The sequence below is a fragment of the Dromiciops gliroides genome, chromosome 1, assembly GCF_019393635.1.
Source record: "Dromiciops gliroides isolate mDroGli1 chromosome 1, mDroGli1.pri, whole genome shotgun sequence".
Classification (NCBI taxonomy): Eukaryota; Metazoa; Chordata; class Mammalia; order Microbiotheria; family Microbiotheriidae; genus Dromiciops; species Dromiciops gliroides.
In genome coordinates, this window is record NC_057861.1 from 240,328,926 (window position 1) to 240,342,498 (window position 13,573).

The following is a 13,573-nucleotide window of genomic DNA, read 5'->3' on the forward strand; positions in this document are numbered from 1 at the left end:
TATTTAGGCTCCTTTGAGAATCTGTTGACTTTGCACATTTGTCTCACATAAAAGAATAATATTACCATTTCCTTAATTTCAAGTGTCACTATAACTTTATTCCATCATCTAATTGTTTACTGAAAATATTAAAAAATAGAGTAATTTTCCAAATTGATGAAAATTTATAACAATTATAGGTTCCTACAAACTTTTTGTTCCAAACTATTCTTTCAGGTCCAAAATCATTTTTAGCACTTTTAATGTGTGCTCAAAGATTTATATCCTAATAATCTACTTGAATTCATTTACCCAGGAGACAATCTCTTTAAACTTTGAGAAGCTACTCTGGCAACACAGAAGGAGAAAGGGTTCAGAGTTTGTGGAATAATCACCTCTAATCGATCAATTTCCCCCTGAAGGTAAAGCTAAAAGAAAGGAAAAGTTGAAGAGTTCCAGTACTATTCCTTGAAGTTTAAAGAGACTAAGTCCTGAGGGCACGTAGTAGAATGATTCCCATCTTCTCCTCCTGATGCCTATTAAGAGGTCATAGATCTCTGTGACACTAGGACCATTCCCCAAAGATAACATCCCTTGTCACTTAACACAAAAGTAAAGGAGGAGAAATGGGGCACTTTTAATAGCTTTCCCTAACAATTAGCTATTTTGAATTATAAATAAAATTTCCACAATTATCTCAAGTCATTTCAATATCTTAGTTTGTTATTATTGTGCTGCATTTTATATTTAAAAGGAAGAAGGCATCAGAGCTAACACATGCACAGAATCACATACCAATGAAAGGACATGTTACCACACATGAATTAAGTTTACAGATTTCAGCACCAAGGAAGCATTTTGTTGTTGTTGTTTGTTTGTTCCATTATCTCAAAAAGGTTCGTCACTCTACATAATTAATAATTAATTAAGTCCTAAATGTATAAATGTTTGCGATTTGACACGGGGACAAAGTGACTTCTTTCAACACCATCACTGACAGGTAAAAGATATAGAAACTGGATTCATTATGATCCAGTGTTGAACTAATCCCAGCTCTGCAATTAGTCACTTGAGTGACCTTACACAATTCACTTAATTTCTCTAGGTCTCAACTTTTCTAAAACTAGATAACTCTAAGGTTTCTTTTATGTTTAGATCTGTAATCCTGTACTCCAGTTACAATTACTTTAGGGGATTACGGGCTGGGGGCAGGGAGGTGAGGAGATGGAATGAAACAAAAGCAAAGAATTAAACTATTATCATTATAACATTAAAAACAAAGCATGAGATAAAAATTCATTTAGATACATAATACCTTGGTCAGACCTGCAGACCTTAATTTATATACATATTAATAGTGTCCATTTCCTCTAATTTCTAAACTATTTGGAGATGGTAATTAAAACAAATTTTAAATTTAAAGTAAAGAAAGTAATTTGAGTAATTAATATCACTGATTCATGGAATTTTCCACCTAAGTTCACTTGTTATAAAAATAAAATTGAGCGGAGAAGTTTATTAATAAGAATTCTGATACAAAGGAGAGTCTATCCCACAGTAACATTGTTTTCAAAACTTGGTCTAGAGAATGATAACTAAACGGTGATCCACCGATTATTTTTTTAAACTGAAAAAATGAATTAAAAATGTATGTCCTGTAGTGGAAAATTGTTCATGAAACTGCTCCTCCTTAATATCTGTCATAAACTGTAGAAAGCATATGTAGATAGATGATAGGTAGATAATCTTTCAATCGATGCCTTTTATAAATCCTACTTTCCTAAACCCAAGAATAGGTAGAAATTCTGAATAATTAACAGGCACAAAAACATGTTGCTTTTATACAGACATCTTATTCTGTAGGTGATTTGATACCAAGAACATTAAGAGAAGAGTTATGGGCTAAATCTCAATATAAAAGTTACTACTGGGAAGTTGAAAACTTGAAAATTACTAAATATTCATGACAGAGTAAGACTCAAATGACTCCTTCAAAACAGGAAAGAGAAAAGTTCACTCAGCCAACAACTTAGAGGTTAGAACCAAGTGAGGATAATCACTTTTCCTTTCCGTAGATAAATATGAAGGGGAACAGATTCAGAAAACTGACTAGTAAACTGACATACTCTGTCCCACTTAATTCTTGAAAAATAATACCAGAAGGGAGTTTTGATGTGGACATTCTTTCAAGAATTAACTGAGTGGGGCAGCTAGGTGGTGCAGTGGGTAGAACACCGGCCCTGGAGTCAGGAGTACCTGAGTTCAAATCCAACCTCAGACACTTTTAATACTTACTAGCTGTGTGACCCTGAGCAAGTCACTTAACCCCAATTGCCTTACAAAAAAAAAAAGAATGAACTGAGTGCCAGTCTAGATGAGTTTAAATCTCTAAACAGAACTTTTCAGTATTTATTTGACTGATTTTCTTTCTTGGAGAGGATTAAAAATAAAAACAATAACAGAAGTCCTGAGCTAAGATTCAAATAATAAAAAAATAGGAAAAACTTTTGAGGGGTTAAAAAAAAAAAGAATAATCACTGTTGGTACTTTTTGTTTTATCAACTTGAGTCTAAAAGGTACTCTATTCTTTTCATGTAAATTAAACAAAATGGATCTCAATCAATCCGTATTAAGTCCCTACTTCCTACAATGTGCCAGTCATTGTGCTAAGCCCTAGGGATACAAAAAGTAACAGCGAGGTGGCATAGTGGATAAAGCACCAGCCCTGGATTCAGGAGGACTTGAGTTCAAATATGACTTCAGACACTTGATACTTACTAGCTATGTGAACCCAGGCAAATCACTTAACCCTCATTGCCCTGAAGAAAAATATAGTCTCTGACCTCAATGAGTTTACAATCTAATGGAGAAGGTTACAATCTAATAGGGGAAACAACATGCAAACACACACATACACAGACACACACCAAGCAAGTGCTATACAGGATAAATAAGAAATAATTGAGGGAAAGCACAAGAATTAAGAGGGATTGAAGGGAATTTGGAAAACAGTTGTCAAATATAAGTTCTCATGATGACGAAAATATATTTCAATGTGCCCACAGAACTTTGGGTTCTATTTTATGGCCCTTGATCTGTTGATTTCTAAGTAGAAGCACCCTGTCTTTAATTTAATATGACTGTATAAAAACTATTCTATTTTTACTGGTTCTCTGGTGGTTGACAACGGTTTTCAATTGACTACAATTTGCACAAAACACAAAAGAATTTTTGTAACTGCCAAGAGCATGTAATATCACGTACTCTGCAAAATGTATCCATATAATGGTTTGAATAATTATACTCAAAGTTATAAAGTGCACACAGAAAGCACTTAATATATGCTTGTTGACTGAATAACTGACAGCCTAAAGTCCCACTTGTTGATATAATTATACTATTACACATGCAGTAAACCTCTTCATATCAATATTGGTCTGCTGTACCCGTCAATGTCCCCCATCAACAACATTTTTACAAGTGTATGTCACTAAGTAACAAAAGAATATGAATTCCTTTCTACATTTTATGCCTAGGATTGTCACACTAACCACTTGGAAACATCTTTTCCCAATGACCAGATTTTTGCAACATAGCAAGAGAGAGGGAAAATTAGTCAAAAGAAGAAATGTACAATATAACAAAATGAACTATGAGACATTTATCCTGGTAAGGGTAGCTTAATTTTGATGATTTGCAGTGCTAGTTCACAGTCTGTTTTGTAAACGTAATGAAGTCTTAGTAATCTCAGCCCTCACCACAGCACCCTGCTATTAAATCTTTGCTGAGAAGTGTGATGAGACCCTTCCAACTTCCCGCCCTCCTCACCCCCTACAAGGATTGGCAAGAAATGATAGGGTTTGTGGATTAGTAAAATGAGAGGTTCTGTATGCTTTTTTTCTTTAAATATATATTTTGATAATGTGTCTTCAGTATCCAAAAGCCCCAGAGCACGAGCATGCTCATTTCCCTGCTTTCTTGGTTCTTTGGTTGCAAAAGAGCAAAACTAGTGAAGAAATACAGGTGGTTTCCATCTCCTGCTACATTCTGAATAGTATTATTTTATTTCTACCATGCATCCTTCCTCCCTCCCCCTAAGCAATAATGACACAGAATATATTTGCCTGTGAAGCAGAGGAGACGAGAGACAGACTGTATCATTAGCCCAAAAAAGAGCAGAACTCACCTGTATGAATATCATCTTGTTCCTTCAAATCCAAAAGACCAACTTAGTTATTTTAATTCCATTCTACCCCAAAAGATGCCTGTCCTTATGGACTCTTAGGGCTAGAAGGGACCTTAGGGATCATCTAATCCAACTGCCACATTTTACAAAAAAGCAAAGTGAGGCATGGAATGGTTAGTGTAGCAAACATAGCTTGGACCCAGACTCAAGAGAGCCCTAGATTTGAATCCTAGCTTGAATCCTTTCTAGTTGTGCGATTATGGGCAAGTCACTTAAAGTATGTAAAACTCAATTTCCTCATCTGTAAAATGGGGAAGTGGAAAACAAGTAGTACTAGCATCTATTCCATGGTGGTTTTGTAAGCATTAAAAAAGAGTGTCTTTTACTAAAGTGCTTTGCAAACCCTAAATTGCTATGTGAAACTACTATTATTGCCTAAAGTCATACAATATATTAGTGACAGAGCTAGGACCAAGATCCAGGTCTTCCATTTTCAGTCCAATGAGAGTCAGTGTGGTGGAGTGATAGAAAAAACACTGGATTTTGAGCAAAAGTACCTAAGTTTTAGCTATAGCTTGCTCTGGCATAAGAGCAAGTCATGCAACCATAACATATCTTACTTTTCTTACCTGTAAAATGAGGCATTTGGATTAGATGATTGTTGAGATCCTTTCTACCTTGAATATTCCATAAGACCAGACATCCATTAAGCTATGCCAGAGCTAAAATTGCCTATCAGGTTTGTAAGAACAAGGTGATAATTAACTCACATGTAAGTCTCAGTTTACTCTATTGTAAAATAGGTTACTATGAAGATACAACTGTTGTCAAGCACTATAGAAATGTGAACGACCATTTTCTACTTTTCTTATCCTTCTGACCAACCCCAGAGCATATTACTCAGCCCCTGGTGTTAAGTATCCTACTAATTGAGGACAAAAAGGAGGATTCTGGTCTCAGTCAGAAAACTAGGTTCATTCCAGAGCACATTAGAACTCCTTGGTGAACAGATCTGAATGAAGGAATGACAAAACCTAGTACTTCCAAGAGTCTTTCACAATGGCTATAAGTGGAGCCAGGCAGGACCTGTGTCAGATATAATCTGTTTTCCAATACCTGGACTGCTCCAGACCAACTCCTGCCAGAATTTAGCAGAGCTCCAAGGAAAGGAAGGAGATAAACCTTTTAAGTACCTATTATAGTTGCTATTATGATACCCATTTTTCAGAGGAGGAAACTGAAGCACACAAAGGTTAAGTGACATATCCTGAGTCATACAGCTAGCGTTTGAGGCCAGATTTGAACTCTGCATTTCTTTGAGCCTTAATTTCCTCATGAAATTGGAATAGCAATATTGATTTGGCTCTCAGGATTGCTGTGAGAATCAAGAAGAATTAGTCCAATTCTAATTCTTGACTCCAGATCCACTGTGCCACCAGCTGCCTAGGTAGTCAAGTGATGCAAAATATTCACTAGGGTGGGCTCTTTGGGTTGTTGGCTTACTTGTAAGACTCCCTAAGAGAGAGATGTTTATAAAGATTCACTCAATTCACCACTGGAAAAGAAAACCCACCAAATGAAAGAATGAGTAATGAGTCATGATTATCTGGTTGAGTCCAGGAATCTGTCTATAACAGAGCCATCCTGGAAACAAGTATTAACAATCATCAAACCAAAAACCATGTGTGAATTTTCTAACATTCTGGAGAACAGCAACATCTCTGACATCCTTTTCTGTGTTATTTCCATAATCAAGTCACACCTAGAGTTAGGCCACTGATAGAGAATGTTAGAGAAGGGCCCACTTTCCCGAAGTAATGTTCAGCAAAGAAGTTTCATGCCTTGTTCTAGTGGTGAAGAAAGAGTCATAAGAAAGGGTTCTGGAGCAGAGAGGGGAAACCAGAAAGTGCAAGGGGAAGGAGTGAAGAAAATATTAAGAGAAAATAAAAGAAAAAAAGAGTAGGGAGAGGAGAAACTAGGGGAAATCTAGATAACAAGGACTGCAAATACATGGAGGAGAACACAAAAAATAATGTGTTTGGTCTGTAAACTAAAAGTAGCAAAGATGATTGTGACAATCACCAACCACGGAAAACAAAAAGAGGCAAATAGATTTTTAAAAAAATTAAAAATGGAGAATGTAAAGAAAAGGAAAAACAAATAAAAGTTTCAGATGAGGCCACAAATAGCACCTTTGTCAGTTAGGAGTAAGCTTAAGGAAATCTGCCTACATAAAGTAAAAAAGAAACCTGGAAAGGTCAAACCTTCCACTGAAAAAATTTCAACTAAGGAGAAGAGTCATATTTCTTTAGCAATTAAAATGCTTCTAGGTGGTTTCAATCTTTCCTAAACTTTTCTGGACTTAATCAAAGACTTCCCTTTGGCTGACAAAGGGTAAGAGTATTTAAACCCTAAACAAAGGTGCTTTATTCACATTCTGTCCCTCCTCTTCTAGTCTATTTCCATTTTCTACCCCTCCCCAAACTTATTCTCTGGCCCCAATCATTTTGTACAAGTGATAGACCAATGCCCATCAAATTCTTAACATCATTTCATCCTCACACAGAAGATACTGAATTATACTCAATAGGAGTATTCTCATTCATAAGATGTTGAATTATGCCTGAACTAAGGCAGTAATAAATAGCTTAATTTGTGAGAACTCTCACCACCATCACCATCATCATCATGACTTCAATGCCCTGTTATGCCAATGTGGTGACTAGACTGGAAGCTACTAGCTTAATGAGGAATGAGCTATGACAGTTCACACAAGATGCAAAGACTTTGAATATGGGGTCTAGACTATCATTTGAGGACCATTCTAGCTATATTTGGAAGATTGTCCAGGTGATGAATAGTTTTAGCCACAGCAAATCATAATACAGCTTAATAAGTCATTAGAGGGGTTTTAATCCATATTAGGAGAGAGAGTACTAATGAAAACATATGCATCTACACACACATAGTAAAGAACCTATAAGAACAGCATAAAATCAAACATCTTAATGAATGGTTTTTCCAACACCCTTACAAAATACATCTTCAGCATAAGCTAGGTCTACGCAGCACAATGGTCCTTAATAATTCAACAATTACTGTTTTTAATCATTGTACTTGTTTGGAATAAGGATCATATCTTATGCCCATAGAACCAAATACAATGGAAGGTACAGAGCAGACACTCAATAAAATATTGTAAAGGATAACTAAGTGATCACAGTTTAGGGCTACCCTCTTAAACATAAAGTCAACATCATAGAAAGATATCATTTCCCCTAAGATAGAATATCCCAGCACAGCATGTCTTGGACAACTCTTCAGATTACTATGTCTTTAACAATAATTTAAACAACTTCCCAAGTACAGTAGGAAAATAAAATGGATTTGAAGTTAGGGAATCTGGATTAGAGTCCAAGCTCTGTGACCGTGGCTAAGTCATTTGACTTCTCTGAGACACATTTCCTCATAAAATATGAAGAGCAATATTTATTTGACTCTCAGGATTGCTATAAGAATTGATAAGACAATGCATATAAAGTGCTTTTTGACCATAAAGCATTATATACTTGTAAGCTGGACTTTATGTGACAAAAATAACCATTGAATTACTTTGTTAGAAAAAAAATGCTTCACTATAAATAGGGTCTGTAGAAGTATATGATGCCTTTAGCAAAACCTGACACTGAGGGGGCAGCTAGGTGGTGCAGTGGATAAAGCACCAGCCCTGGATTTAGGAAGACTCGAGTTAAAATCCAGCCTCAGATACTTGGTACTAGCTGTGTGACCCTGGGCAAGTCACTTAACCCTCATTTTCCAACCAAAAAAAAAAAAGTTAAAAAAAAAAAACCATTACAATGAGTAACACATTTTCAATGATGTCAATGGCATAAATATGTATTGGCAATATCTACAGTGTATTTATTGACTATCTTATGCCTACTGCAGCCAAAGAAAAGTTTGGTACTATAAAAATCTATACTACTATCTTTCAGCTTCAAATAAGACAAAATGAAATAAAATAACATGTCCCTCCAATGTCCACAAAGTGAATTATTATTAGACTTTTCAGAAAAGAAACTGTAAAAAGCTTAGAACAAGTACTAGGCTGCAAGTAAAGAGGCCCAAGTTTTAATGCTGGCTCTGCTGCCAAATTGGGCAAATAAATATATCAGATGCTTTTGCCATGTTTCCCTCACATGCAAAATGTGGATAATGTAGTAATACCTTACCTATTTGTCTCACAGAATTATTATGAGGATAAAGTTAGAATTTATTAGAAACCTTGACACCCACATAACTGGGGTATGCAGATTGGCAGCATTGCTAAAATGCTAGCCACAGCACACTCATTCCAGGTGGATTCAGTTAGCAGCAGCCAAAAAAGTATCTCATCATCAATTTCATTTATTGAGTGCCTTCTGTGTACTTAGGCATATGGGATGCAAATAAGAAAAAAAATACCACCACAGTTTTTGTCTCCAAGATTCTTGAAATATGGTTTGAACACAAGAACTTCAGCTGTATAACTCCCCATGTGTATTCACAATCGAAAGACAAAAGTTTGCTCCAGAGTTTGTTTGCTGCAAATGGGCAACTTACTTCCTAAATTATCACTAGCCCTAGCAATACATTCAAGTGTGGGAGTAAAACATCTCCAGAGGGGGGAAATATACAAAAGAATGAACTGGAAAAATCAGAAATAGAACAGAATAAGAAGACATGAAGTGATAAGTATTGTTTACCTGTCAGTTGACATTGATTAATCTTGTGTTCTGTGATATCGCTCAGCGACTCAAACACCTGGAGGCAGCTGTCACAGCTGTGCACAGCTTCTTCCTCTAACTCCTCCCCATCTTCTGGCCTTTTCTTACAATCTAATGCATCTCCATCTTCTGTCTTGTCTTCTAATTTACAGTTGGGGTCTGAAAGAAAAGTAAGTCTGTGACTTTGGGGCATCAAAGACTAAATTCCTTTCAAATTGTATTTAATCTTCTTGCTAGCAAAGGGACAGAGATGTCATTTTCCTTAGGTTTGTCACAAGACAGGATCACTGCATGTTTTGTTGCCAAATAAACAGAGGTGGCATTCTTCCCTAAATTTTTTTTTCTATTCTTGGTTTGGAAAGGCACCTTATTTTTACTACAACTATGCAGTCTGTCTCCCATTTCCCCATTCAAGCATCCCTTCCATACTTCCATGTTAGTTTAGTAAAGTCTTTCACAACTATAAAATGTTGATCACTTTTAAAAATACAAACATGAGGAAAAAGAATAAATCACCTTTAAAATTGAATAGTCTCCAATGAAAAGAAAAAACCAGCATGCTTAAGAATGAATTACTTTTCAGTTAAATATACTGTTTCACGGGAAATTACCAGAATTAGCCCAAAGCCTAGAATAAACTCAGCTAATTACCATAGGCATGAAATTGACCTTTACTCATAAACTGGTCAAAACACACAGTCACCCTATTATTTGCTAGACAGTGGTAGAAAAATAAACTCCACCGTACAACAAAATGTACTTACATACACAAACTAGGATCTACATTTAGCAAGTTTCTCTTGCTTTTGCAGTGTTAAAAAATGTGTGTGTGTGTGTGTGTGTGTGTGTGTGTGTGAAAAACTGTAGTAAGTTGTAATAAACTATCACTCTATTTGGAAATGTTAATGTTGAATTGGTTAACTATTTTTATAATCTGTACCATTTTCATTTTCCCTGAAAAGTCAGCAACACAAATACATATCTGAATAGTGAAGCAGAGACAACACCTGGCACATAATAGGTACTCAACGTGTTGATGGAAGTCATTTTCTTTTCATACTAGGATATTATTCCCAACTATTTCCATAACACTGCTTTCCTTTACAGATGACTAATGTACAGAAAAACTTGTATTTATTTAAGCTAGGACATACAATGCAGTGACTTAACTATTTGTAATTCTGTGTTTTTTCTTCTATTTCTCTCCAAAGTTATAAACCAGGGTTTCTTAAACTTTTTCCACTCATGACCCCTTTTGGCCATAGAAATTTTTATGCGACCTTGGGTATATAGGTATATAAAATAGCCACACATAACCTTTTACTGTTGCCACATTTTTCACGACCCCCACATTCAGTTACCCCATATAAGGTTGCAACCCACAGTTTAAAAAGCTAGGTTAATGAACAAATAGTGTTCCAGAATTAAGTAAAAGCTACATAGAACTTTTGTATTTATATTTTGGGGAGAGTGACAGTATAGTTATTTAAATAGGTAATCGAAGAGTATAATAAAGAATGTGCATTGTTCAAGTTTATTTTTAGTCAAACCTAAATTATTTTTAAGAATTTAATTATGAGACTCTTGATAAGTTCTCATCAAGCATTCACAAAAATCTCAATAAATCCTTTTACAAAACATTGTTCTGGGGAAGTCAATGCAATCTCATTACAATCCTCTTTGCTCTGAAAATGATACCTCCAGCTGCCTTGTCTTTAATGCAATGCCACTGGTCACACTGAGTTTCACTTAAAGTCCTCCCACTTTTTCTGCAGCTGTTACAAAGTCCTTTTTCCTATCTGTAATAAATAGAAGCCAGACCACCACTCCCCAAATGATTCACATATGCCTAAGATCCACCTAGGTGGATGTGTTAACAAGAATTTATAAAATTTTATCATCAAGGAATCTTTTGGACCATGAAAACTGATAAGAGTTTACATCAAAGAAAATACAGCATGAAAAACAAAGGCATTTTAATTATTAATAATAAATAATTATTATTATAAATAAATTATTATTACTAATTAGTTAGGTGGAGTTGCCATTTGAAAGGTATTCCAATCATCTACCTGATATCTGTATCAAAATCATTGCTTTTGTTTTCTAAGCATATATACTTATGAAGAAACAACTAGAGGGTGTTTTTAATTTGTTTTAATACAGTACCTGCCATAATACTGCATGTAAATGTTAGAATCAGCAATGATTACTTCATGATAATAATGAGAAGAAAGAGAGCAGGTAGAGAGGGAAAATCCAGTAGAAAAAATTTTCTGGAGGCAAAAACATACTAAATGCCTCCAAATTGTAAAAGCTGCCACCCGTACTTAGACTTTCCAGAGGTGATTCTATGTAGCCAGCCCAGTGGAGCTGCCCCTTGCTCGTTTCTGATATTTCATCTGGAGCTTCAGAAGCTATAAACAGGCAAACTTCCCAAGTTCCTCTACAGGCTTTAACCAAATGCTTTAAAATACTGCCAGGTTAGAGTGCAATTCAGGAAAAGAAATAACTATCTTAACTATTGCAGCCTGACCCCAACATCATTAAACACTTGTTGGAAGGCAGCATGTGTGCACACTGCATACATGAGTTGTTTAGCTTGAACTCCCAGCTTCATCTCATAAAACTGACAGCACTCAGGGAAATATGGGTGCTGGGTCTGAATTTTAACATGTGTATTTAAATGCTACACATAAAGTTTACAGACTTGTTTGTTTTAAAATAAGGATAGAGTCTAACTGCTGTAAGTATCAGAACAGGGGAGAAAAAGTCAGAAATCCCCATATTTCATACTCAAGAATATTAATACTTGAAGAGAATCCAATCACAGCCACTACATATATACTAAACAAACAAATAAAAATATGTGACATTGGATGGCTTAGCCGTAAAGAATTCCTCTGTCAACCCTTCTTATAGAGTGGCTAGTTATTAAAATTAAGGTCATTTTAAGAGTAATAAGAAATGTTTTGTTTTCGTTTTTTGCTTCCACTTCTACATTTACAGATATAACCCTACAGGGACCTAAGTCAGTCAAGCTTATTCACTTCTGCTGCAACTTTAGAATGCATGCTCCAGCCAACTGGCGAATTTGTTTTTAGGTCAACACTTAAGTGGGACCCTCGGGGAGATGGGTTCGATTATAGCCTATGATGCCTTGGTGTAATGAGTTCTTGAAGTCTCAGCCTCTTTCTTGGTAAATGGATTTATACATCCTTCATTTTCATAAAGACTCTCCCACATATGTCCAAAATGTCTTTAGGATTTGTTTGTTTGGGGCTTTTTACTCCTCTGTCACTATCATTTGGAAAGATTTGGGGAAATTTAAAATGACAGTCAGCCTCCTTTCCCAGAGGTAGCTACACTTCAGTAATTGCACAGAGTCTTCGTTATGTAGTTTTTATAAAGCCCTTTGAGATCCTAACATAAAAAGTATTTTATTACTATGCTATCCATCCTAATTGGCTTTCTCTTTCCTACATTCAGCCTTAGTGATTGTATGTTTAACCCTAACCCCTCACTCCATGTCCACTGCATCAAATTTATTAACACTTTCAAATGCCACTCCTTCTACATCTAAAACTAGCAAGTGCCTCCTCCCTTCAAGTTGGTGCCTAGTGCAAACACTGCCACAGACATGAGGCACAGCCTACTACCTCTCTCTCCAAATCACTGACCACAAACATTGCCACAGACCTTCACAGGGGAGATGAGATATAGACAAAACATCCTGGCTACTTTTCACCTCTTTCTTTCCAACCTGTCTGCAAAGATTCAATCTATAATTAGCCAAAATGGAAAAGAGGATGCAATTTGGAAGTTGGAATAAATTCAGCTGTGAACACAATAAAAAACGAATGGCTATCTTCTTTTACTGATCATTTTAGCATTATTTATAAATGGAAATGAAAAAGCGGCCTGATTTTCTCATTACTGTATTCTGGTAGGTGGGGCTTTCCTTCTCCTTCTTCTCCTTCTCCTTTTCTTCCTCCTCCTCATAAGAGATGTTATTGCTGTAACTTGGCCTAATAAAACCACAACTTTGGGGAAAATGAAAAATTGTCCTGGCTTAAAAGAGTTAGAGGCAATAAACCCATGGACTTCAATTAATTTCAAGTGTGGGATCAGTTTAAGGCTGAGCAGCAGAAATTCTATTCTGTCCATGTAAAAATGAGGTTTCACCACATTTACTTTTTATAACCTATATAAAAGTCAAGTAAAAGTAATGAATATCTAAAAGCCATCTCAGTGGACTGGCAAAGACTATCTGTATTCTTGAAACTCATCTTACATATTTCTCTCTGTGCAACAAGAATCCATGCCTGATCAGAACTAAAATGTCAAACTACTGAGAAAACAGCCCAATTTCTAATCCATTTCACTGCCTTGTAATGGACCTCCTTCCAAGTCACTTTTGCATGGAAAAGCACTGGTCAAAGAAAGGAAAACTTAAGAGATCATGTGGTTATAATTATTACCAGGCAAGGAATATTTCTGCAGCTCAGTGGTAAAGTAAAACTCTGTCGCTCTCTGCTCCCAATAGTGTCCATCGCAAAACAACTGCCTCATTAAATCTCTGCAGTAAGATTAATATGCCGTAGCTGCACTACATTTATAACTTGGTACTCTATAAAAAGCA

At 35.8% G+C, this 13,573-nt stretch overlaps 1 protein-coding gene across 8 annotated transcripts in view; it reads right to left on the minus strand.

The window, feature by feature from the left end:
* ZNF521 (zinc finger protein 521) overlaps positions 1 to 13,573 on the minus strand; it is a 362,443-nt gene that overhangs the window by 310,923 nt on the left and 37,947 nt on the right. For all 8 annotated transcript variants that reach the window (XM_043979516.1, XM_043979513.1, XM_043979510.1 and 5 more), the window contains one exon: positions 8,911 to 9,090. Coding sequence is in view for 7 of the 8 variants with exons in the window: in XM_043979513.1 (XP_043835448.1) it covers positions 8,911 to 9,090 (180 nt within the window). In the remaining variant the exon portion in view is untranslated. The remainder of the gene's footprint in view (positions 1 to 8,910; positions 9,091 to 13,573) is intronic.